The 27,285-nt window shown below is 46.9% G+C and overlaps 1 protein-coding gene across 1 annotated transcript in view; it reads right to left on the reverse strand.

Moving 5' to 3' along the window:
• The window catches only part of Iqsec1 (IQ motif and Sec7 domain ArfGEF 1), a 330,930-nt gene that overhangs the window by 198,832 nt on the left and 104,813 nt on the right, over window positions 1-27,285 (reverse strand). The window contains 1 exon segment of the mRNA XM_051154905.1: window positions 20,703-20,732. Coding sequence (XP_051010862.1) covers window positions 20,703-20,732 — 30 coding nt within the window.

A 27,285-nucleotide genomic window follows, 5' to 3' on the forward strand; every position in this document is an offset into this window, starting at 1 on the left:
CAGTGATAAGATACTATGAACTAAGTGACACTCCCTTGTTGATTGCTAAGGTTGAACATACATGTACTCCAAGTTCAGGTACTGGAAACTTAATTCCCAGTGCAACAGTGTCAGGAGGTGACTAGCCCCTGAAGGCTCTGCTCTCATGAGTGGATGGATGCACAGCTCCCTGAGAGGGGTAGGTTAGTTATCACAAGAATAGATGTGCTAATGAAAGTGAGTTCAGCCCCACTTGTTGGCTTATTCTCCTGCCCCTCGGGCTCTCTCCATGTGATGTTACAGCACAAAATCCACACTAAATGTTTACACTACCTTCTTGGACTTCCTAGCTTTGTGAATCATGAGCAAATCAAGATTTAGTTCCTTTCCTAACCTCAGCCACTCTCATAGGTCAGAAAACAAAGCGCAACACTGACCCAGATGATCCATCAGCTGGGGCCTAGGAATCTAGGTACAGCCAGCAAGCACTAATGACTCCAAGAAGCAGGCCCCCTCTGTCTAGAGTCTGCTCTGCTGAGAAGCCCTGATGCTTATGGTGTGCAGCCTCGGCTCTTCCATGTCTACTTCACAACTCAAGTTCCTGCAGCTGACTAGGCCCTTGCTATCCATTGCCACTAACTCTCCCCATTCCTGACACAGGGAGGGCAAGTTCCTACCTGCCTTATGTTGGTGACCTTTTCTGTCCCTGAGAACAACCTGATTAGCCCACATGTCAGGCATAGCTCACGCATTAACGTAGGGTACCCCTGACTATGGCCCCATGAGCACATGTAGCTGACCTGCCCTGAGTTGGCCCTTCCTGCTATGGGGCAGACAGAAAGGACCTTCACAGTCTTCCTTACTGTGCCCTTTCTGAGTGTGCTCACCATTCTTGCCTCACACCCAGTAGAGAAAGATCATACTCACACCTGCCCACAGCCTCCCTCCCTAGGAAGTAAACCAGGCAGGTACTTCTTCTCACAAAGTGTGTGAATAGCCCCATTACTCCTCATTTACATGCTAAGACTGAGTGAGTTCTGGTTCTCAGGGACAGGATGTAGAGGTCCCCTTGCTCCCAATCCTCACCTTTTGCAAGCCTTAGAAATATAAGCCATGCACCTTAATCCTTGCTTACCCCACTACTCATCCCATGAACTCCCCTTCTGGAAGATTCCAAGTTTTCCTTAAAGGCTACCCCAACATTCCTGGCCCTGGCAACATCTCTTGCCTTCCCTTTGCTTGGCACCTTGTACACACACATTCCTGCTAGAATGGCAGCTGTGGGATTGAATGTTGATGCTTGCTTCTCTGTTTCCCTGACTAGAGGCGGGTCTACAGAAGCAGGCTTATGTCTGACACTTTCCCTGAGACTAGCCCCTCAACATGGAACTTGGCACATAGCTAGGAAGGAGCAGGTCTCATCAAACCTCAACGAACTGTTGGCCACTGACTTTGTGGGAGTACTCTACTAGGCCATGTGACAGCAGTGAGGGTAAACCCCAGGAGCCTTGAGCCCAAGCTGAACCATTCCTCTCTGAAAGTGTCACACTGACATCAAGATAGCCCTGAGGTGAGGGATGCGTGAACTGGACGGGAAGGGGACTTCTCAATGATACGGTTGCACAGGCAAATGTTCTCAAGAAGAAAAGATGCTTTTGTGACCAGAGGGCCCCCAAAAGATGGGTCACAAACTAGCACTCACAGGCTGTGTGTGTCATCCAGCAAGACAGGTTACATTGAGCAACAAGTGGCTGCATGTTATGATGGCTGATGGACAGGATGTCTCTAATGCTTCTGATCCCAAGCACAAGTTCTCAACCCTTTGCTAGGAACAGCTGACACAGGGAAAAAGATTGTACAACCCTTTCAAAAGGCCCAAGCCCCAAGGCCATATCCCACCATGTCCATCTCCCAGGAACACAGAAAACCACCAAACCCAGTGTACTGGTTAGGGTGGTTGTTGCTGTTGTTGTTTGTTTGTTTGTTTGTTTGTTTTGTCAGCTTACACAGTGGAAATCATCTGGGGAGAGGGAGCTTCAGTGGAAGAATTGCCTCTATCAGACTGTTCTGCGGGCAAGTCTGTGAGGTCAGTTTCTTAATTGATGGTGGATGGGGCAGCTCACTGTGGGTGGTGCCACCCCCAGGCAGGTGGTCCTGGGTGTTTAAAAAGGTTAGCTGAGCAAGCCAGTAAGCAGTATTCCTTCATGGTCTCTGCTTCAGTTCTAGCTCCCAGATTCCAGCTTGCACTCCCACTCTCACAATCACTCATGATGGGCTGTGATTGTCACCCACAGCTGAAATAAACCCCTTCCTCCTCAAGTTGCATTTGGGTCATGGTATGTTATCACAGCAACAGAAAACAAGCTAATACACCCATTTTCCAACATGTGCAAATGTCTTTGGACACAGTGTCAAGAACAAGGGAGAGAAGTGGCCAGGGTGGATTTGGCAAGCAAAGTGAGGCTTTCAGTTTTCCTGGCAAAAGAAGACAGCACTTTAGACTAGGGTCAGGCAATGGCCATGGAGAAGAGCCAAGGAACATGGAGACAGGAGGACACAGTGTTGTGATAGAGAGGACATGAGAGACTATGTGGCCCAGGGAGGCAAAAGAGTAAGGCAGGCTGGGCTCCAGATGCCATGCTCTAGGATTCTGGGAACTTAGCCACTCTCTACACTGTTCCTGAGTTCCCTGCACTCTCCTAACAAACATTCCTACTGCTAAAAGAGAGGGATCACACACTAAAGAAAAGAGAGAGATGGGGAGATGGCTCAGCCTGCGAAGTGCTTACCACACCAGCATGAGGACCTGAGTTCTATGCTCAGAACCCACATAAAAAAAGCTTCAAGTAGATGGTTGGAATCACAGCACGAGGAAGGAAGAGACAGGTGGGTCCTGGGGCTTGCTGGACAAATGATGAGCTGCTGGCCAATGAGAGACCCTGTCTCAAACAAAGGTGGTGGATGATGTTTTCTGATGATAGTACCTGAGGTTGCCATCTGGCTTCCACATACATGAACATGTGCACACACATCTTTAAAAGCAAAGTTATGGGGGAAGTGATGAGTTAATAAGGTGATGAGCAGTCAAGTGAGCTAACAGAATGTCAGAGTGAGGAGAGAATGTATTCCCATCTAACAGGTTTACCTCAGAGGGCTTCCAAATGCCACACTATTGGGCTCTTTTCTCTCAGAGCCACTATCTGCCTCAGCTGGGACAGAGAAAGATGAGTGAGGAAGAAGGAAGGAAGGAAGGCGGTCAGAGACAGAGATGCACATGATGGGGAATCGTGTGGGCCTTTTCCATCTTCCTCACTGTGCCTGATGTAGCCTTCATCCACTCCCTTCTCAGAGACCCAAGATTTGCCATCAGAGATGGGAGAGCTTGGGAATCCATAAACAGCCTATTGGGCTGTTTTAGTGGCAGTGGCAGCATTAGCCAGCCAGAAGGAACATAAAGCTTGAGCCCTCAGATGCTGTCTGTGTGTAGCTTGGGAGCTGTGAAGGGCAGAGCCACAGAGGCAGCACTGCCACGTCTGGGACTTAAGCCTCAACAGCACCCTGACAGAGATGTGGTCGCTGTCCACAGTGCTGAAGACCGCCCAGTGCTGGAAAGAAGTAGAGTTATGGTGCTCTACAGTTCAGAGGGTTCTGGAAGCTCTTCTCCACTCATCAGCAGAAAGGATATGCTCAAAGCCACACACAAGTGTCTGAGAAGGACACAACCAACTCTCGGCATAGACTCAGCCATGACTCAGCTCATGGAGAGCTTCATAGGTGATGCCCACTGCCCCAGAATTCCTGCCAGCTCTGACAGTACAGATGAGTACCTCCCTAAGCTGGAGGGTGGCACCAAAGTTGGGCCCTGTTGTCTGTTTCCCTTTTCTAGTCAGATCTATGACTGTTTTCCTCTCATTCTTTCTGTCCCCCAGGCACTTTTGTAGCCACTGCACATAGGGTGTGCATATTGTAGCCTGGGTCCCGAATGGTTTACATTGTCAGTTAGGGAGAGTGTTTACAGTTCCTTTTTGCTTGTGTATGAGTGTGTGTATATATACACCCATGTGTAATGTGCACAAGAAGGCAGAGTACAATGTTGGGTATTGTTCCTCAGGATCTTCAATACTGTCTTTCTGGAGGATCTCTCAGTGGCCTAGGGCTCATGGACTAGGGTAGGCTGGCTGGCCAGCAACTGCAGGCATCCTCCTGTCTCTGCCTCCCAGTTCTGGGATTATAAACATGCACCACAACCTGGTTTTTGTTTTGTTTGCTTGCTTGGTGTGTGTGTGTGCATGCGTGCATGTGTGCGTGTGTGCACATATGTTTCTTCTTTTTTTTTTTTTAATGTGGGTTCTGGGATTTAAAGTAAGGTTCTTCTGCTAGTGATACAAACACTTTACAAACCGACCTATCTCTTCAGCCTTTCTTTCCGCATTCATTCACTTATTTGAAACAGGGCTGAACACAGCTCAGACTGGCTCCAAACTCACTACATAGCAAAAAATTTTACTTGAATGCCTGACCCAACTGTTTCGCTTGCTAGAGTGCTGGGGTTATAGAGTTGGGCCACCATGTTCAGGTTAAGTTGTTTTGTTTTATAAAGATTTGTTACAACTTTATTGTTTTTAAAAGTAACTTTCAGATTTTAAAAAATCACATAGTGAAATTACCAGATCTCAAGTCACTACAGCTTAGTGAGCTACACAGTTAGAACAGCCATTCTTAGGCTGTACAGCTTCATGCTGGATTTCACACTTTCATTTTCAAATATATATTTTATGCATTTATTCACAACCAACTCCCCAAATTCCATGACAGAGTTAAAACTAGAAAAACAATTTCCTTTATATCCTTTCATGACTCAAGTGTTCATTTACATTCAGTCCTTCTTCATCACCTAATACTTAATATTTTTCTTCTTTCTACATTATATACTGTACCATGTATACATTTAAATATCTATTGTTATATTATAAATATTGCATACTATAACATGTATAATATATTGTAGGTTAAGATCCATATATGAGAGAGAACATACAGATTTTTTTCCCTGAGATTGTATGGCCTTAATTAATATTACATTCTACACCCATCCATTTTCATACAAATTTTGTGATTTAACTTTGTTTTATAGCTAAATATATAAAATAGCTATACTATCCTATTTTATATATGTACCAGAATCATTATTCATCTGTTGATAGATGACTATGTTGGTTTCATTTTCTCGCTCTGGTGAATAAAACAGTGATGGACATGGGAGTGTAAATGTCCCTATGGTAAGGTGTGGCGTTCCTTAGGTAAATGGCCAGGAGTGAAATAATTGGCTTATCCAAGTCACTGTGTATTGAGCTCCATGCCACTGGCCACCGAAAGAGTCCTGAGAGAGTGTGTGTTTGTGGAGGTGGGGGTTTACATATGCACACCCACATGGAAGTTCGAAGAAACTGTGGGAACCTCTACTGTGTGAGGTTCTAGTATTGAACTCAAGTTTGGGGGGTAGACAGCGAAGACCCCTGTCTCCTGAGACATCTCACCAGCCCTATCCTGGTTTTAAAGGACAACCTGATCACTCCAGAGAAGCTTGCTTGTTAAGCTTGTCCTCTGCCTAACTGTCTCCTCTGACCCCTGATCCTTCCCAACCTCAGTCTCAGCTCTTGTTTCTCTCAGGGACCATGCTCTCAGCCCTTGCACCAAGGCATAAGCTTGTCCCTTCAGCTGTCACCTTACTATAATAACCTATGTCCAACTTCCTTCCCTTCCTGCTACCATGGTTTCAGTAGCAAGTGATCAAGGCTCCTTTATGGTAGTTCTGCCAAAGTGGGAGCCAAGGGTTTAGAATACCCACTTTAGGAGAGGGCTGTCCCTCACTCACATGCTCATGCCACTACCATTCAGGAGGGAAAGACCCCCATGCAGTGATTGGATATGCTGTGTGCTCATTGGTTTGGCTCCTCAGGGATGCTCTCAGGGACATGTGCTAACTTGTGAGAGGAAAAGACAATTTGGAGAGATGGCTTCGCTACCTGACAGTCTACGAAAGAAAGCATTTAATTGGTGGCTCATTTACAGTTTCAGAGGTTTATTCCATTATCATCATCATCATAAGGAGCTTGGCAGCATGCAGGCAGGCATGGTACCTGAAAAACAGTTGAGAAGTACATTCTGTTCTGCAGGCAGGCAGGCAGGCAGGTAGACAGTGAGAGAGATCTAGGCCTAGCACAGGGCTTTTGTAACCTCAAAGTCCATCCATGGTGACACACTTCCTCCAACAAAGCCATACCTCTCAATCCTTGTAATCCTTTCTAACAGTTCCACCAACTGGGGACAAATATATGAGCCTATGGAGACCATCCTTATCCAACCCGCCACACCTCGTTCTAACTGACCACCACGCCTCTCCTTAAATGTGGGCTTTCCCAACTTTCCACTTTGTATCCTGATGTAGAATTTGTTGAGTTTGACAGACTCCTGGCCTGGATTTGGGTTAACTAGTTGATGAGGTAAAATTTAAAGGATTGCAAAGAAAAGCAAAAATAAATAACTGAACTAAAACAGACTCCAGATGCCAACCTCAAACTTTGCAGTGTGCAGCTTGCCATGGCCTTAGGGCTTTTGCACTTGTAGTTCTCGCAACCCAGGACACTGGGTAATGCCTATTCTCTGAACACCTTTAGGAGCCTCCACAAGCCTCTTGTGACTTTATTTACTTCTAAGTGATGCCACCTAGCTCATGTTCCTAGATCTCCCCCACTGGGTTGTCAACTCCTGAGACTAGGGCTCTCCTCCTGCTTCTCTCCTCACTTTGCAGGTTTCTGGAGCCACAGTGGATATGCTTGCAGTGAGTCAGAACTGTAGACAACACATGCACCAGGGGTGATGGAAGCTCTCCACTCAGTATTTACTGAGTTGACATTGGATGCAGCTACTGAATGGGCTGTGGGAACAGCAATGAAAGACAGAAGCACTTGCTGCTCTCCAAGACTTGACAATGACCATGACAGGCTGTGATGGTTTGGCTGAGAATGGCCCCACAGGTGCATATGTTTGAATGCTTGATTCCCAGTTGGTGTAACTGTTTGAGAAAGATTAAGAGGTGTAGCCTTGTTGGAGGAGGTGTGGGAAGATATGAAGTTATGAAGTTTCTGAAGATCTATGCCATTCCCAATGTGTCTGTCTTTCTTTCTCTCTCTCTGTCTCTGTCTCTCTCTGTCCCTGTGTGTCTCTGTCTCTCTCTCTCTCTGTCTTGTGGGTGTGTCTCCAGATGTGAGCTTTGAGCTACTGCTCCAGTGCCATGTCTGCTTACCTGCTGCCATACTTTTGGCCATGATGATCATGGACGATCTTAAATTGTAAGCCCAAAATAAATTCTTCTATAAGTTGCCTTGGTCGTGACATTTTATCAAAGTAATTAAGACATAGGGAATGTGATCAGGGGCTAATGCCATAGAGGAAGCTACTCCAAGAACAGTCAGATGGGGATAGGGGTGAATGGGCCAGAGCAAGGGTGATGATGTTGAGAGAGATGTGAGGGAGGTCTGGTGGCCCAGACCACATGATGTCAGGAAAATGTAGAGGACTCGCTCTGGTAGTACAAGAGGCATAGGTAGGTGCTAAAAACTAGTGCATGGGATTGAATATGGTGTGGGAAGTATGAGATGATGAGAGATAGTTGGGGGGCTCTCTCTGCTGATAAGACAGGCAAAGGAAGCTCTTCTGAAAAGGTGACATTGGAGGCATGTCCTCACTAGTGTTTCTGGTTTCCATGCTGTGTCCATGCTAGATACTGCTTATTAAGGGAAATCTGGTGATGGGAATTCTCTGACTTTGGCCTCTTGACTCCCTATCACCTACCCATCCCTTGTAAGAGGAACCCTCTTGGGAATGCACTTTCTAAATATACACTGATCTGTCCAGTCCCCTCCTTTACCACACCAGGGTCAGTCTCTTCTGTGCCATCCTCTAGAACAGTTTATACTACAGAGGTCAGAGACGTCACTCAAACTAGTGGGTCCTCAGGCCGCTCACCTTTATTATTCCTTCCTGAAGGACATGGCAACAGCCCTAGGCCTCCCATTCCCTTGCACCCTGCTATAGACTCTGTGAGGTTCTATGAGGATGCACTGCTCTCCAGAGTTCCTTCCTGGGCCATGCCCAAACTCTGCCAACCATACACTATACTGTTAGCTTTTCGCAAACACTGGGGAATGAAGAGACAAGGAACCAACAGATAACACGCTGTCACCCACTGTCCACAGCGCAGTACACTCCTATACCACTAAGACTAGAGATTTCCGCCAGTACATTCTACCACCCCAATTCCCAAGCACCTGCATGCTGGGGGTGAAGGGCCAGCAAGAACTTTCAAGAAAAAATTGAAGTGCTTAGATGTCAGAAGCATCATGTCCATAGAGGACTGGCCTGGCTGAGCGCTACCTCTGAGTCTGCCCCTGAACAGAACACAGTCAGTTTTCTAATTAAGAGCTTCAACTTGTCAGCTAAGCAGAGAGCATGGCACTTCCCGAGGCTTCTCTCTAGCGATAATCTAGTCATGCTATAATACCATAGCCTGTCCTGCTCGGCCCCCTCCCCCTGCAGTTATTTAATTAGGAACTGCAGGTGTTATCCAGCTTCATCTCCAGGGGAGCCTGGGGTGCAGCAGCATGAGAGGAGGAAGCAGCCACTGCCCCAGAAGATGTTAAATGTCCTGTGCTGGAAACACTGGCTTTCACCTGTGAATCTTCTGTGGAAGAGCCAGGACAAGGGTGAAGAAGGATCCAGTCCCACTGTCATCACCCCATGGAAACAAGAGCTGAGCATGGCAGGCAGTACAGTCCATAGAGTAGCCTGTCCCAAGGGAAGGACAAAAGAGAAGTCCCAACAAGCCTGCAGGGCTAGTCAGGATAAAAGATGAAGACAGCAATAAATGAAAGTGTGCAGCTCGCCTGTGTCTATCAGGGGCAGACAGTTCCTCCCAGGCTGTGCCAGAAAATACCTCCACTCTATGGCCCTGTCAATCAGAAGCTGCCCTCACTCCTACCAGATGGATGCATCTGAGTCTACCCCCTCTCTCTAGCAGCAAGACAGGCAGAGGGAAGATGGAGACCTGCCTCTCTCCACAGGAAGACCAGAAGTATACTCACTGCCAATGAAGGGCAAGTTTCGCCCTCACTACAACATGGTTCCGAGGAGGAGGGCAGGCTACAGTCTCTGACAGCCAGTTTCACAGCTTCAAGACAGCTGGGGTGGGAGGCGGGGCTTGTAATTGCTTGGATCCCTGAAGATCCATGTATTAAAAGCTGGGTTTGAGCCTGAGGTGTTCCTGGGAGTGGTGAGCACTGGAGAAGGCCTAGTAGAAGACAGATAACAAAGTTGTCCTTGAGTGGGCATTGGAGCCTAGCTCCTCATTTTACTCTTTTTGCTTCCCAGGAGATGAGTGGTCTACTCTATCACACACTCACACCATGACATACTATGCTGCCACAGGCTCAGAGCAATAGGGCCAGCAGACCTTGGACTGAGACCTTTGAAACCAAGAGCCACATTAAATTCTTCCTTTTAGGTTACTCACCCCAGGCATTTGTCACAACCACAGAAGGGTGACAAGTACAGTGGTCTAAGGGAGTCACCAGGTGCCCTTTCCCACTCCTAACTGCCCCCTGCTGGGGTCTCCACCGTGTGATAGTCTGTCTTCCTAGTCGATTGTGCATATGATCCATCATTTCTGATCAGCTGAAAGCCATAGGCCAGCAGGCACCACTCACTAAATAATGCTGGCACATGGCTGACGGGACTCTACACCAGCCTCCGGGTTCAGTGGCAGGTCAGAGAAATGTAAGAACGAAAGCAGAGTTTAGACTAGGCCTAAGTAGGCCAGGGACAAGCTACACAAGTAGAGGTACAGGCGGCGGGTCTCAATGCCTATACTCACCCCCAAATGATGCTGTGAGAAGATTCCAAAGTATCCATTGAGACCCAAGACAAACTGTTATCTGCAAGCCCTTGTAAAATCAGAAAGAAAATCATGTATTTTCTAGATACAGTGAAATCTCACTGAGGTAAGAATACTTCATCCCTGCTCCTCACAGGCAGGCCCCACAGACACTGTCCAATTCGGGCACAAATAATATCTCCTGCATATTCTGCTAGCAGGGAGTCAGACCAGTGTCCACAGTATAGGTAGAGAAGATGCCATGGGTCCTGGCTCATCTGCATGCCTTGTAGATGCATACAATACACCTAGTGCAACTGCTGAGGCCCATAGCTGTTTAGAAACCAGTGTATGCAACCTTTCCAGGCGACCTGCCTCAGAGATGGTGACAGCCACTGGGTCTCAAGTATTCACTGCGTATTACTTAAATGGCCTCAAATCACATTGTTTTCAATGCCCTATGCATAGAAATAAGCAGAGCAAAGCAGGAGCCCTCCAAGAACTATCACAGCAGGAGTTTAGAGGTCAAGGGAAAGCAACTGGCCTTCTTCCAGAGCTCTACCTTTTGAGCTCTGGTATTAGAAGTAGGAGCATGACTTGCAGTAAGGCTTTCTGTGAGTCTAAACAGACGTCCTGGTTTCTAAAGGGCCCTGTGGTTCTCAGGCATGGCTGCCCTTTCCCACCTCCTCAGTGAAAAGCATGATGCTCCTCCCATTCTTCAGGTTGGAACTCTAACTGTTCCTGGTCCTTCTTATTCCCTCAGCCAAGTCACCACTGGGTCAGCTGTTCCTGCATGGCCTGCCTTCCTCTGTAAGTCATGATAGAGTCACCTTTCCTTCAGTTTTCTGGGAGTCCCATGGTACTACAGTGCTAGCCACTGACCACAGGAGGGCCAGTTGCTGGAGTGAAGTGTGGTCTGAGGATGAGAATAACTTTTAATCATCTTTCAGGAGAACTGGCTTCATCATTATAAGAAACAGAATTCACCAAAGACCACTGTCACTATCCCTGTAATCCAGGAGGCCAGAGAAGAGGAAGTGCCCCAGGTCTATGACTTCTCAGCTCCAGCAGACCTCATCTCAAGGACCTTTCAGCTTGTCCTCTTGGCATGGGGTGCTTTGAAAGGCTGGGCACCATGCTGATGCCCTCATGACTCGAATCCTGCAGTCTGCATACCTCTTTCCTGCACTAGATGGAGAGCTCTGGCCCAGGCACGCCAGATACACAAAAGAAGCCTGGTCTTCCTGCCTGGCTCATCCTGCCACTATGCCTGCTGATTCCCAACACTATGGTGTCAGGATTTGGGGAGCTCAGCATTCTCTACTTTGCCACTTAAAATGCAGGGAATATGTGGAATGGACTGTAGGCTCAATTTTCTTAACAAATATATTTTATTGCGAACTTATTGACCAAGAGTACCTCGCTTATAACTGGACTAACCGAAACAATAGGAAAAGAAGATTAAAGAATAAAATAATGAAACCGTAATCAGCAGAATTTCTTCTGCTGGAACCTGGAGCACCAGAACCTGGAACCTCAGTAGGAGCCCAGAGCCCTGAAGCCTTCCCTTGAGCAGTTCTCTCCAGGAGCATCTCAAAGTGGAGCGATGAACAGCTAAAACTATTCCAAGTCTCCAAAGGCTCCACCTCTTGTTTTTGGCTCACATATATATCTCCTCCCAGAGTCGGTTCATGGATCTTTTCAGCTGGCAACAATCAAGCTCCCGCACGAGGTAGTTTGTCTTCTAGTGGATTAACATTACCTGTTCTCTCACAAGACCATTCCCCATGCTACACTTGGGACTGTAACAAAAACAGGTTTATGTCTCCTTCAATGGACTTCCTCAAGTGACTTTGAAACATTCAGGACATTACTCTTAACTGTGGTCACCTTGCAGTGGCACAGTTCTGCAAACAGATTCTTCCTATCTGGAACTCTGTGTCCTTTCATTTACGCCGCTCTCTCTAGGTCTCCTCCTTCCCCAGCCTCTGGCCACCATCGCCTGCTGTTCACTTCTGGTTCAGCCTCCTAGGTTCAGCATAAGAGGTACAAGGCAGGATTTCTTTCTGAGGTGATAGGCATGTTGTGTGATGACCATGCCACAGTATGTAAATATATCTATACAACACGAGCACTCCATAAATCATTCAAATGACTGCCAATCAAAACTGGCCTTGAGAATATGCAGTTAAAATGCAGACGTACAGCTGACCACCTGCCATCTTGGTTCTGTGGCTACTTCTATTGTCTGCCTCTCTTACTAAAGCCACTTTGTTCCCTACTCCAGGGTGTTCCTTTCAGGCCAGAAGGCAGTGGCAAATTCTCAGAACACACGTGGCAGTCCTCTTGGCCACCCCCTTCCAGCCTCCCCAACCCTCTTCACTTCCCTCAATGGGCCAGTCTAGTTACTCTGTGTGTCATGCTGGAGAACAAGGTATGCAGTTTTTTTTGTAAAGGTTCCTGGACTCTGCAAGGGTCATAACTGTGTCAATCATTATGACCCTGATTATGGGTGGCTGGAGAGTATCTTGCTAGATTGACTGGGTAAAAGTGCCTGAACTCTAGTGTCCATGATGTGCTGTGACAATGTGAGCTTCTGTCTGGGGCCCAAGCCTAAGAATTGATGGTGCAGAAAATGGCATGTTATGCTCTCTATGGAGGACTTGTTGCTGGTCCCTTTAAATTGGATAGACTCTATAACTATGAAGAAAATGAAGGGCTCATAGCTTTGTTCCTCAGGACCAGAGCAGCTTATACCTGGCTCTACATGTGGTGTCCAGGCCAAAGTTGCTGACCTTGGCATTGCTCCAACATAAAGGGTGATGTTGTTGGACTTCAGATCTACAAGTGTATCTGCCCACAATCTGCCTGCAGACCCTCTAGCAGCCGCCTCCTTCTCCTGCAGGGGAGCAGCCTATAAAGTGGTATGGTCTCCCTGACCTGTGTGCTTCACCAACACCAACTACATCATCCCTAGCCACGGTACTGAGGCTAATGAAATAAAGAGAAAAAGGAAAAATCAATAAACAAATTAAAAACTGAAAGAAAAACGAAAATAAAAACCCTAAAAATAAAACCCAAAGTCCCAAGTCCCACTGTATGGATGAAATTCAGCCTGCCTCTTATAATACTTGGTATTTGTAATCCCCTGGTTGTCTCCTTCTGGAGGCAAAGCAGGAAAGATACTAATAGTAGCTTTATATATCCTATAGTGGTCATCTTCTCTTTTGGCATCAAAGACCCTTTAAACTATAATAACAAAGATGATGATGGTGGTGGTGGTGGTGATGATGATAGACCATGGAAGCTTTTGTGTCAGTGGGTCATGGAGATTGCTATTCACTTGTTTGGAGACTCATGTCAGTAGGCAGCTTCAGTGTCCTAGTCCCTTTGAGTCTGAGAAGCTTTAAGACTTGGCTCTGAGACCTCATCACTCTACACGCACAGTATCCAGTTTGTCTTCTAATGCCAGCCTGATGGGTGTCAAAAGTATGGTGGCACTTCACTAACCTTGTGCTACTATCACCAATGCCCTGTCTCCTAAGACACCACAGGGCACGTTATTGCCATCTAAGAGGCTGGAAGGAAGAGCTTTCTCTGAATTCCTCCAGAAGGTCCTCATCAGCTTTCCTACCAGAAGCCCTGTTACTCAGAAGGCAGCAGTAATGAAAGACAAAAACAATAGGGAAGAATTCTACCGCCGGAGAAAGGGTCCTCCCAACAGGACTGAGAGGTGGGGCGTGTCCAGATACCCTATTCCCTCTGTGCTGCTACAACAAAATACCCTAGATTGGGAACTTTGTACACATCAGACATTTATCTCTCACTATTTTAGGAGCTGGTAAGTCTAAGACCACGGCACCCAGGAACTCAGTGCATGGAGAAGGCTCACACACTCTTTCTAACAGGGCATTGTTTCTTCATGAGGCAGAAGAACTGAACTCAAGCTCTTTCTCGAAGGCAACACATTCTATCCCAGAAGGCAAAGCATCATTGTGTCATTACCTCCTACAGCCCCACCTCAGGACTCTTAAGCTGGAGGAGAGGTCCCAGTGGAGATTTTGAGGACTACAATCATTCCAACCACAGCACCAGATAAGTAAGAGCTTGGCCTCCTCTAGTTGTCTCTTGAAAGAAAGGAGTTCTTAGGTTAAAGTGAAGGACATTTGACAGCAATTAAGAGCTGAAAATAATTAACGGCCACTGGTAAAGGTGAATAGCAGTTGTTTTTTCTTACGTGATCTAGGAGATAGTATAGAAAATGAAACAGTGTTAAGCTGATGTTGAATGCCCAATGCAAATGCATGTAACTCTCTGACATTGTTAAGTGAGACGGCAGGATGTAGATGTACAGGGGCAGTGTTCCGTGTTATTGAAGCTATACTGCAGAGTGATGACCACTGAATGTTAAGTGCACCCTTGTGGGACCCACAAAGAAACAGAGATACAACACATCTAAGATGAAAGGAATAGGAATAAAATGTTTCACTATAAAAATAAGCTGAACAGAACAGAAGACAATCCCATCGGAAGAAAGAAGCAAAGACACAGAAAACAAGGAGTGAATGGCAGAAGTCCTTACTTATCAGGAATAGATATAAGTGGAAAGAGATGTGACACTCTACTCAAAAGATAGACATGAGCAGGAGAGAAATCTCAGTAGTTGAGAGCACATATTGCTCTTGTAGAGGACCCAGGTTTAGTTCTCAGTGCACATCTAGACTCCAGCTCCAAGGAAATTCAAGGGCCTATGGTCTCTGTAGGCCCTTGCACTCGTGTGCATACACACACACACACACACACACACACACACACACACACACACACACCACATACACATGCACCACATACACACGCACACAGACATACACATAATTAAAAAATAAATCTAAAGCAACAATAACAAAAGACAGGCAGAATGAATCGAAAGCAGTATTGGCTGTCTGTTTAGAAGAACTGCCTACCAAAGAACATCCAGCATGGGTAGAATCTCAGGAAACGTATCCTAGGCGAAGGGAATGACAAGAACAGAGGTACTTGGCATTCCTGAGCTCAGAGCAGGAAGGCCAGAAGGCCAAAGTGTGATGACCAGAGAGGTGGAGCAAGAGCAAATGGAAAGATCAGAGACATTCTGAGAATAGGGCATTCTTGTTTCTGTGTGAAGTGGGGAAAACTGACACTCTGGAAAATGGAGCCCTCCCACTGCAGCCCATATGCTCTCACAATATGGCTCCAGAGTCCTCACACACTCAAACCCTGATCTTGGGTCACAGAGAGAGACATCACTTTCTAAGTATGTACTCAAAGTGAGAGCTACAAGGGTTCAGAGACAGGCTCCTTTGGTAGACTTAGTAACCCACTCAATTCCCCACTGAGCATGTCAGTAATCTTCCCACACCACTAGTGTCTTTGGACCATATCCTAAGCAAGTACCTGACTATTCTGATTCCTATAACATGTTTCTACTTGTATAATGAATGGTCCAATGGTGTCCCCACAATCAAGCAAATCACAACACACATACACACACACACACACACACACACACACACACACACCTTGTGTTGTACATCAGGGTTTGTGTCCTGCAGTCATTTCCTACTAGTTGAAACATTACCTTCTGGAGGGAGGTGGGAGGTTCATAAGACTCAAGGAAGCCAACAAAACTAACAAGGCTCAGAAAGCACAGAAACCTTTGATGTGATAAGCTCAGAACATTTCAAGACACGTGGGTCCTCCGTATCAGGTTCTCCTCAAAAGTATACAAGAAGTAAATGATTTGAGACTACTCAGCTGCCTGCACATTGCACAGGGAGCCACAGGGATGTAGCTTCTGTGATCTGTCATCCATGCTAAGGTGAGTAAGCTGCCCAAGCATCAGCCTATATAGGTGAACCCAATAAACTCAATGGCTCACTAGAAGAGATTTGGATAGAAATTTCTTTGGGTTGTCATCAATGTCCTATCTGGAGTGAACAGCTGCTTTTTTTTTTTTTTTTTTTTTTCATGTCTCCCAGAAGAAGTCACACAACACAGTTGTAGACCCACAGTGCTCTGGCCTTATAGCATTCTAGATACAACTAAAAGGAAGATTAGTAAAATGGAAGGCTTTCCTGAGGAAGTTTCCCAGGATGTGGCACTGAGAATCTAGAAGATGGAAAGTGAAAAGCCAAGCTGTGAAATCAAGACTGTCCCCAGAAACTTCAATCAGAATCCCAGAGGGGAAGGAGACTGCATGGTGGAGAGAAAAACGAAAACTCTCCAAGATGAGGCTCTACTTCCTGTTCATGACAACAGTGGCTCCCTCAAACTCTGCTTGGACATTTAAAGAGTTGTGCCAGCAAAGACTAGTAGAGAAATAAAAAGAAAAGGAGAAAGTAACACAGTCACTATACGTGACACATGCTACCTGTTCCCTACACCCTTTTCGTGTGCCTTAGTTGGCCCACTGGCCTTGAGAATGAAACCCTTGCTCCCATGCCTGCATGGGGCACACATACACTATATTCATTGCTTTCTACGGCCGTGGGGAGAATAAGGCATGCACATGCTATGTGCTCAATAAATACTCCTTAATGAGTGTGAACTCAGATTTGTTCAGCATCAGACCCCAGTTGACAAAGAATTTAAGAGAAGAAGAACAGGTACAAACTCAGAATTGTCTGACCCCATTCCATAAATGCTATGCTATGTCTGTGCACACTATGTTATAGTTTTTGTCTGAAAGGCATCCTGACAGCTTGTGTATTCAAGATTTGGTCCCAACATGGCAGATAGGGTTCAGAGTTAGGGCCTTTAGAAGATGGGATGGATAGTTTTATGTCAACTTGACACAACCTAAAGTCATCTGAGAGGAGGGAGTGTCAATTAAGAAAATGCCTCCATAAGATTAGGCTGTAGGAAAAAAAAAAAAAAGGCTGTAGGCAAGCCTGTAGGGCACTTTCTTAATTAGTGATTGATGTGGGAGGACCCAGCCCATTGTGGGTGGTGCCACCCCTGGGGTAGTGACTCTGAGTTCTACAAGAAATCAGTCTGAGCCACCCATGTGGGACAATCCAATAAGCAGCACCCTTCTTTGGCTTCTGCAACAGCTCCTGTCTCCAGGTTCCTGCCTTATTTGAGTTCCTGCCCTGACTTCCTTCCTACAATGTGGAAACGTAAGTCAAATAAGCCTTTTCCTCCCCAACATGTTTTTGGTTGTGGTGTCTCATCACAGCAATAAAAACCCTAAGACAGAAGGTGATTGGATCATAACACTTGTGACCTCAGCAATGGATTAATTCATTGAAGGATTCAAAAGTTAATAGGATATTGAGAGGTAACAGAAACTTTAGGACATGGGGCCTAGTTGGAGGAAGAATGTCACTCCAGCATGCCTCTGTGCGGTGTGTTTCCCTCCCTCTCTCCACCACATTAAAGCACTGCCTTAATGTTCTGTTTTGTCAGAGGCCCACAGTGATGAGGTCACGTACCCTGGATGGCAGCCTCTGAAACCACAAACAAAACCAAGTCTTTCCTACCTCTAAATTACTTTTCTCAAATGTTCGTCACTCCGATGGAAATTGACTAACATACATTCTGAATTGTCTACCACATTTAGCAGGCATCCTAAGTCCTCCTGAGGGAAACAAGGATATATTCTCACCTGGGGTTTGGAGGTGAAGAAAAGGGCCCAGGTAACTTAAAAGGCCATCGTGGATGAAGAAAGGGATGCTCACCAGAACCAGATCCATTTTGCCCAACTGCTTTCACTAACACAAAGTCCAGCTTCTCCCGGAGCCTACTCGCTCAATCTCCAGGCAAGCAATCCTCCAGCCCCTGTTCCCAACTCCGAGTTCCTCGATGCTGCCTTTGGAAAACATGTCACAGTTCAGAGGCCCAAGAAAGGGGGACAAGATGCACAGAACCACCTTAGTAAATATTTTCCTGCCGGGCGCGGGGCACATGCCTGTAATCCCACCACAGGAGAAGCAGAGGCAGGCAAATCACTGTGAGTTCAAAGCCAGCCTGGTCTACAAAGTGAATCTAGGCCAATCAAGGCTACACAGAAAAACCCTGTCTCAGGAAAAAAAAATTTTTTTTCTTCACTGTCAGAAGCAAATTTTCCACATATCCATGAGCTCAGACTTATGAAGTGGGCACATGCTCAAGCCTAGACAACGCCTGTGATGGGCTGGTGCAGTCATTCTCTCAATGAGCTGCCTCTTAGAATTAATTATGCAGGGGTTTGTTGATACAAATTTTTTGGTCCCACTAGGCACCCCAGACTCGGGAGTCTGAGTTTTCAGCAGGCACAATGGGCCGCACTGCTATGCAGAGGCTCTGTGGTGAGACCACTAGTGTGCTCTGCACCAGAAGGCTGCAGTTTTTGAGAGGAGTCATGTGGCAGCCATTGCCCTCAACTTCCTTGAGCTGATGACAGATGAGCAGAGCAAGCACAGATGCCTGAAGGGTGGGGTGGGCTGTACAATAAGGTAGGTGGGCTGTGCAGATGAGGCATATCCCTCACTGAACGTTATTTAATTCTCTTCCTGAACACAGACAGCAAAGTTCATCTCAAGGGTTTGACAAGCAGCCAGTAAAAGAAAAATGCAAGGTTGACCTGTGCGAAATGTTTGCATTTTAAACAGCCTCGGCCCCTTTTCCCAGCCTGCCTGCATCTTTCCATTCCTCTAGAATCCAAATTCTACAACCCTCTTTTCTCCCAAGCCACCCTCCCTCCAATAAAACATCATTAGAGGATTCAAATTCAGGGCCTCCAGAACGCTCTCTAAATGGAATCAAAAGTAGACACATGGTCCCAGGAACAATGACCAAAGTCCTGCGTTTGCAAAATTGTTCAGAAAAAATGAGTCATTTCATTTGTGCAAAATGAATACATCTGATCTTGCAACGTTTTTGCCTGGGGAAAAGTGGTGCACATGAATTCCCAAACACGCTTATGCCCTAAACAGCTCCCTGCTAAAGAGGCTCGGAGAATCTGCCAGAAGGCGGCAGCTTGCATCAGGGGAATTCAGGAAGAGCACCCCAACCGAGTAGGGCCCCTGACAGGGTGCAGTGTCCTGGCTGGGGGTGTGTGACCTTCACTGTGAGCAAAGACAGCTGGTTTTTGCCATCCATTGAATCTGCCTTAAGCTACATGCACCCTAAGCAGGTAGTACGCAGCCTGCTCTCAGCCCATGGGAGAAACCCACACTCCCAGACATCAATCAGTCCCGACTCCATAGTCGGGTTCCTTCCTCCTCAGACTGCTCTTTAGTTTTAGCTAATTGTTTGAGTGAATAGTATAGAATATGGTTCATGCAGGAAGATCACTAGGTACATGGCAAGGAGGCCCCTACTCCTAGCTGCCAAAGAGGTCAACGTACTGATGCCTTTATTTCTTTCCACCTCCTTTATCTTCTCACATCTGCCCTTTCCTGTGGAAAAGGAGCTACAGATGCACGGGTTCTCTCTGCCTGCCATCTCCTTAACCACTCACTCCTCCTGAGGCCTTTCTCTCGACTACAAGAGCGTCCTTGTTCCTCTCACAATAGAGCCACTTAGCAGCCTCACTGACTGCCCCATCAAGTTGCTCTAGTCACCCACCTAATCCCTCCTTCCATCCCCACCCTGCCTCTGCCACCCAGGATATCACCCCTCTTTGATGTCAGCTCCCTTTGCTGCAAGCCTGGATACTGTGTTGTCTGTCCCAAGTTAATCCCCTCACCACTACACACAGTCCTTTTAGGTCTCCCCCTTCGACCCTTCTTGGTGTGCCTCTGTATCCTGATAGAGGTTGGCTCAGAAGCTCTAGAGACAGTCCTTTCATGCAAACTCTCTCCTTAGCTGCTGCCCATCTGCCCTCCATGTCTCATCTTCAGGGTGCCTGAGAACCCTTCAACACGGACATTTCAGCTCCACCAAGCCATCACCTAGAGACCTAGAAGTCCATCAGCTGTCCAAAGGAGTCAGAACCACAGGCTCTTAAGTTGCCTTGATGTCTCTTCTTCCCCATCATGATGGTCCCTATGACCCTCTCACTTCCCTGACTGAGACAGAGGCACTGGCATACAGAGCTCCTACTCAGCCTTGCCCCACCCTTTGGCCCAGTCACTGTTTTGTTTGTTTGTTTGTTTCATTTTGTTTTGTTTTGTTTTAAGATTTATTTATTTATATACATGCATGTTCTATCTTCATGCCTGCCAGAAGAGGGCACCAGATCCCAGTATAGATGGTTACTGGGAATTGAACTCAGGACCTCTGGAACAGCACCAGTGCTCTTAACCCCTGAGCCATCTCTCCAGCCCTAGTCACTGTTCTTACTGCAGACAGTACACCATGTCCATCCACATGTTCATTAGGTGAGGCAAGAAGGGACAGCAAACTTCTTGTATTCCTTGCACCATGGAGATGCACGCATGTGATAGTCAAGTGATGAGAGTCTGTATCAAACCAAACATCTTAAAGATTCATCACTTTGTGCTCAGCCCAGCCCCAGCCATGACAGCACAGAAACTTCTGGTTCTAAACTAGTCACAGCTTAAGTACAGTAGGACACTAGCAGCCTTTAATGAGGACAGACAACCACCAATGCATGTAGCCTAGAAATCACTCTAAGCCAGGAAAAGCCCACACCATAAGCACAGGTTTGTGTGTTCCTATACAACATGCCAGGGCTCCTGGGGCAGCAAACCAGGGATGGTGCAGTGGTCAGAGTAGGAGAGGGACCCACAGGGAAGAAATTAAAGTACATGGTTTCTGAGGGCCACTCCTGAGACAGAAATACAGAAAAAGTAGATGGAGCACATACCTGATGCTGCGGGAACTCTCTTCTTCAGACCTGCAATGAGAAGAACACACACTTAGATACTAGATCCTCCACTCAAGGGACCCATATGATACACAGGCAGGGACACACAGGCATCTCAGCTATCCTTGAGTCCTGTCCCCAGCACAGCCCCAGCATGGGTGGCTGTTCATTTCACCTGACTCCATCTTGAAAGTCACCCCTCCAGAACTCTTGGGATCTCATTCCCTTCACTATTTGGACCCACGTCGCCCGCCCCAGGAGTTGGCGGCAAGCTCAGAGAAGAAAATGTTGGGCAAGGGGCATACCAAAGAAGCTAGGTAAATGAACGAGTGAGGAGGAAGCTGAATGCCTCCCTGTGTCCCCTGAAAGAACCCTGAGTGATTACCATTGCCACTTCTACTTTCAAGAACTCAGAAATCAATGACAGTCACTTCTCAGAACAGACAAGACTAAATGCCAAGAAGCTGGACATTAGATTCTATGGCACAAGTCTCACAAGGTGTCAACAGAGTCACCTTCTTTCTCCACTCAAAGAAGGAGACTTGGGGTTAAATCCCATAATGACTGAAGCCCTGGGGAGGCTTCCCAGGTTAAGAAGAAAACACCACAGTACACACTCAGAAATTTAATAGCTGGATGCTCTAATCTGTATGTTATTGCCAGAAAGCAAAGAGAAAAAAAATTTTTAAGTACTTAACTGATGTCTGACAGCTTATTCTTCTGACCAAGGCCTGTCCAGCAACATGAGCAGAAGAAGCTGGAACATCAGTGGAGAGCTCTTCAGCACACACAGGACCAAGACAGCTTCCCCAGCACTGTGCCTTTCTGACCAGCCTCAGACTTCTCCATGAACTATGCAGTAGCCATGAGAGGGACAGCAGATACAGTGCCCCCTTTCTTCTGTGGTAGATGTGTACTAAGGCCCCAGAAGATGGCTGACACCGCAGCTGGTACTAGCCCCTATGTGATGATCAATCTCGATTGTCAGTTGATTGGAATAAGAGGCCTGGGATTACTAAGGCACACCCCAGGGTGTCTGTAAAACTGTCTCCAGAGGTGATTAGATTCTGAAAGTTCTGACTTGATCCATGGCTTGATCCACTGAATGATTCAAATTTGGGAGCTGCTGGGGCTGCAGAGGTGGGGCCTGGTTGGAGGGAGTGGGTTGCTAGGGCTGTGCTTTTGAAGGGTATATGTGGGCCCTTGCCCTGGCCCAGGCCCAGGTCCATTACTCCTCTGTGTGCCACTGTGATGTGAGCAGTTTTGGTCCGCCACACCTTTCAACCACGATGTTCTGCCTCACCACAGTCCAGAACAGCTCACCATGGATGGAGCCCTCTGGAACCCTGCGCCAGAACACGTCTTCCTTCCTTTAAACTATTGGCTTTAGACATTTGTTATGGGGATGTGAAGTCTAACATTTGCTATAACTTATTGTCTTTTCCATTCTTATGAGTTCTGAAGTGTGAGATATGACAGAAAACACACCAATTTCCTTTTCTTTTCCATGACTGCAGACAGATGGTTCATTCTTACCACACCTCAGCTATGGTTTTCCTTAGTAGGTCAAGAACTTTGCACTCAGAGCAAGTACTTAACAGCTGCTCCTTGGTACGTCTCTGTTGCCAGTGTCACTACTCTCATGTTTCAAAACCACTGTTTAGCTAAATGAGGGTCACTTGAGTACAAGAACTGCGATATTGCTGTAGAACTGATTAAGCGGGACAGCTTATGAGGGACTAATGGGGTAGCATAAACAGCATGGATACACTGGACATGTCCTAGGCAGGATGGAACAGAAGGGTATAAGATTTCATCATACTAATCAGCATGTAATTATAAACACAGCATGAGAGTTGAAGAGGAGGCAAAGTGGGTAAGAGCACTTGCTGCTCTTCCAGAGTACCCAAGTTCAGTTCCCAGTATCCACATCAAGTGGCTCATAACCTCCTATAACTCCAACTTCAGGGGATACAATCCCCTCTTCTGGTCTATGTGGGCACCTCCACATATGGCACATAAATAAAAATAGATATTTTAAATGACAAGGGTTTCTTATTAATAAACAGCATGATTTCTTTCTGGAAATTTTCATTTAATATTTTTGGATTGCGGTTGAGCATAGCTAACTAAACCACAGAAAGCACAGCCTTAGATAAGGAGAAAGAGCTGAGGGTCCCAGCAATAAACGTTCCAAGTGCATAAGTACTATTAAAAAGGCACCGGCTTCCTCAGCAGCAATTCAGCGTGGGTATCAGAGCATGAAACAAGGGTCACACTGCTCTCCACAGGCAGGAGAGGTGGTCATGGAAGGTGGGAATAGCCAAAAGGCCCAAGTGGTCTCCTTGCCCCTGAGGACTAGGGACAAGGTCCCCATGAGCACCAGAGAGCTGAAGACTCTATGAAGCCATTGTCAGCCTAAAGACAAGCCAACCACAGCTATGGGAAAGGCAACCCCCAAGAGCAGACACCAAGAGTTCCTGTGTTTCACTTTGTTTCCATTTGATCACAGCTAGGAGAGAAGAGAAAGTATGCAGGGGACAAAACGGGGAATGGGGTGAGAATGAGAACAAATGTGTGACATATACACACACGCGTGCAGCCATATATCTCAATCCTAACTTCCTTCTAGGTTGCCCTGTCTTATGAAACCCTGTCTGACTTCGGAGCCTCTGGGGAGGTACATACTGGGAGGGTCTGAGGCTTCCGGTCAAGGCCTCAAGGCTGAGCTCAGAAGTTTTTCCATGCTATCTCTAGCCCCAGCATCATGACAACACCCTCTCCGTAGGGCCTGGGAGACCGTGGTGGTTCGATAAGAGCGACCTCCATAAGCTTATATTTGAACGCTTAGTCACCAGGGAGTAGCAGGGTTTGAGAAAGATTAGAAAGATTAGAAGGTGCAGATTGTTGGAGTAGGCATGGCCTTGCTGGAGGACACGTGTCACTGGCCGAAGGTTTTGAGGTTTCCAAAGCCAATCTATCTATCTATCCCTCCGTCCCTCCGTCCCTCCCTCCCTCCCTCCCTCCCTCTTTCTCTTACCCCATTTCTCTCTTTATTGCTCTGTCTGTGGATCAGGTTTTAGCTCCCAAACTTTTCCAGCATCATGCTTGCCATGCCTGCCATGTTCCCTGCCCATAATGGTAATGGACTAAACCTCTGAAACCGTAAGTAACCCTCAAGTAAATGCTTTCTTTTCTAAGAATTTCCTTGGTCGTGGTGTCTCTTCACAGCAATAGCACAATGACTAAGAACAGAGACAGAGGCCCTAGCCATCCTGCCACTGGACTCTTGACAAACTGAGATGGCCTCCTCTTCCATGCCTCTTTTTTTCTGTGTCCTTACCCAGAAACACAATGCACTGGACTCGCCTGTAGCTCAACAATTTCCTGTTTCCCCAACAGACTGGTCCCTAAGCCAGGGCCTTGAACCCCACCAAGCCATGAGGAAGTAGTTTAGGTTGTTGTTCAAACACTGAATGGCCCTACATGCTGCCACACATTAAAACTAACTCTGACCCTGAGCAGTTTCATATGTCCTCCTGTGGTGGCTAATCTTAGCTGTCAACTTGTCTGGATCTGTATGCTTCTTGGTGTTTATTGTCAAATTGGTACAACCTAGAGTAAACTGGAAATCTCAACTGACAAATAGCCCAGTGAGACTGGCCTATGGTCAAAGTCAGAGGAACTGTCTTGATTGATGACTGATGTAGGAGGTCCCAGACCATTGTGGGCAGTACCATTGATAGGCAGGTGGGTCTCGACTATGTAAGAGTGTGAGCCAGTGAGCAAGCTAGTAAGCAGCATTCTTTCATGGTTTCTGCTTCAGTTTTTGCTCTGAATTCTCTCGATGATGGATTGTGACCAAAGAGTTGTAAGCTGAAATAAACTCCTTCCCCAAGGTGCTTTTGATCAGAATGTTTTATCATAGCAACAGAAAGCAAACTAGAAAGAACATCTCCATAACCTGGCTCCCTTTAGTGTTTGTGAGTCCTCCTGTGACTGCTTTGCATGGCTGCCAGAGAACTTGGCCACTCTCTTTGAAATCACAACCAGTCTGATCTCTGTAGGGAAGGCTTTCATGTGAACTCCTTGCTACTGCTTTTAGGATGTCACCAACTGTGGGTACAGTTCAACAAACATAGAAATGGCAAGCCTTTGCTATCTTCATCATTTTGGGGTCCTGTATCATACAACCAATAGATGGCTTACATAGCACACTGAAGGCAGCTCCTACCTAGCCCCCACATGAGGTTCTCTCACTGCTGTCTGTCCATTCAGTAAATGCCCATCACGTCCACTGTGCTGCCCCAGGGCTCACACAGGCAGACTTCTTCCTATGTGGCTGAGTTACAGCAAGGCCAGCTTGGCCAGGATCCCTAAAAACTTGGGATGCTGCAAGGGCAGGAGATGCCAGAAAACAAAGCAGAGCCCTGAGCTGCCAATCTGTCTAGGATACAGCCTAGTACTGCTCCTGCCTGGCTTCCATGTGGATTCTAAAGTCATTCAGCTAGCATGTGCCTTAGCTTCCTTACAGATTATATAGGAAAACAACAGTTAGTTCTCAAGAATATTATAAATATAAAAGCCAGGTACTCGGCATATACTAGCTGCCAACAAGGCTGCATGTTTCCCCCTACCTGTCTGCAGGTACAATGGAGACTATATGGTGTCCCAGGCATGAGGCTGCTTTGTGGATGTTCTGAGCTGACCCAGGCTTACATGGATAGTGGAGCCTTCTGGAATAGCTCCAGCATTTGAAGAGCTAAGCCACACATGGGCCTAACATGGAGCAAGTCAAGACATGTCTGTGATGGGAAGTTGTGGCAAAGCAGTGATCTCACATTCACAAGATGTCCCTGAGCACCATTGATTTGCATTGCTGGCTGGCTCAAGAACAGAAGCAGCCAATATAGAAACAAGAAGCAGAAAGCTGTGGAAACTCTGAGGAAGAAGAGTTCTCTGTGATCTGTATGCAGGTGTGTACACACACGTGCCCATGGAGGCATCCTTCTATGCACAGGGAGTAATATGGGAGCTTAGAGGTAGGCATGTGTGCCTGTGCAGGTATGGATGTATGTCTTCATTTCACATAAATATGCACATGTTGGCATGCATATGTCCCAATTCATGTGCATGTGTTTGATGGCTGCACAGACATAAATGTACGTAAGGAGGTATGTATTGTGCCTGTGTGGAATGTGGTATGTGTGCACTTGACTACGGTTCTGTCGTATGTGAGCATGAGAAGAGGAAGCAGAGGATCGAAAGCATCCCTGAACCCTCTGGCTCCTTCTAAGGAAGATGAGCACCCGGAATAGGGTGGATTTCCAAACAGAGGGGCACAGGTGTGAGGTCAGAAGGGCCACCCTCACACTTGCTGACAGGTCTTCGAAGCCAAAATGATCCATTCACTGTATATGTGCTGAGGTCTCAGGTGCTACAGTTTATGTTGTCTGAGAGACCAGGAGGTGAGCAGTGATTTGAAAGGTGGAGGAGGTGGATCAGCCTGGCTGGCGTCAAGTTGTCTATGCTTCACCTGCTACAGAGGGAGCCAGGGGCTTCAGCAAGCAAAGGTCAGGTACTGGCAGTAGGCATGCTCAGTCCTTCTGGACCTTACTGGACTTCAGCCTCTACAAACTGAAATCTTCATTTCCAAGACACTGGGGTCTTCAGGGGGCTCTCCCACTCTGAATAAGTGCCTACTCAAATAAGGAGGTCCACATGAGCAACACACGGTAGTGCAGAAAGAGACTCTGGGTGGCAAGGATACGAGTGCCTGCTTCTCACACAGCAGCTGACACCAGGGTCCACGCTTGTGCGTCACAGACTGTGGGATTCCATGGCAACAGCCGGGTGGGTAAATTGTTCAGGCTGGGCTGTTCTCTGCTATGAGGGATCCAAACTTGGTCCCCTGAGTACTGGCATCTCAGTCCTAACACCCACAAATAAATCCCCTTAGGCAAGAAGGGATTCTGCCATCTGCAGTGAAGTGCCAGGATTAGTATAAATTCAAATCTGAAGCCACCACCAGCCTTGTATGGTGACAAGCAGAAAAGCCTAAGAAAAACAAGTAAAAATCAAGTGTAATCTGCCACATGAGGTCATTGCTGTTACACTCTTGAAGTCCATGGCACACTGGCTTTCCTATGCATCTTTTGCTGTAGTAGAAGTGACGCGGGTGACAATGTTCTATGCCAGCCTCACTCACCTAATGTGAATTAAAACAGCATTCCTTTCACCTTGATCTGGAGGCCCTCAGCCTCCCAGACCAAGGCACACCCCTCTCCATCCACTCTGGAGCACTTTGTCCTGAGATTTCAATCCAAATTCTACCCCAATTCCCACAGCCAGGAGACGCAGGTCTGCCCTCCTCTCTTCCCCAGCTTCTTAGCGGTCTTATATACTGCTGGCTGCCTGTTTCAGCGACATACACTCCACTCCATGTCTCCCACTACCAGGCACCCACACTGCTGCCCCCTGCCTGAAAGCCGTTCCTGGCTCTTGAATTAAATGTTCCCCTCCCATCATCCACACTCCACTTCAGATACTACTTCCTAGAAAACAAACCCTCTGGGTGTCCTCC

The sequence above is a fragment of the Acomys russatus genome, chromosome 13 (genome assembly GCF_903995435.1).
Source record: "Acomys russatus chromosome 13, mAcoRus1.1, whole genome shotgun sequence".
NCBI classification, from domain to species: domain Eukaryota; kingdom Metazoa; phylum Chordata; class Mammalia; order Rodentia; family Muridae; genus Acomys; species Acomys russatus.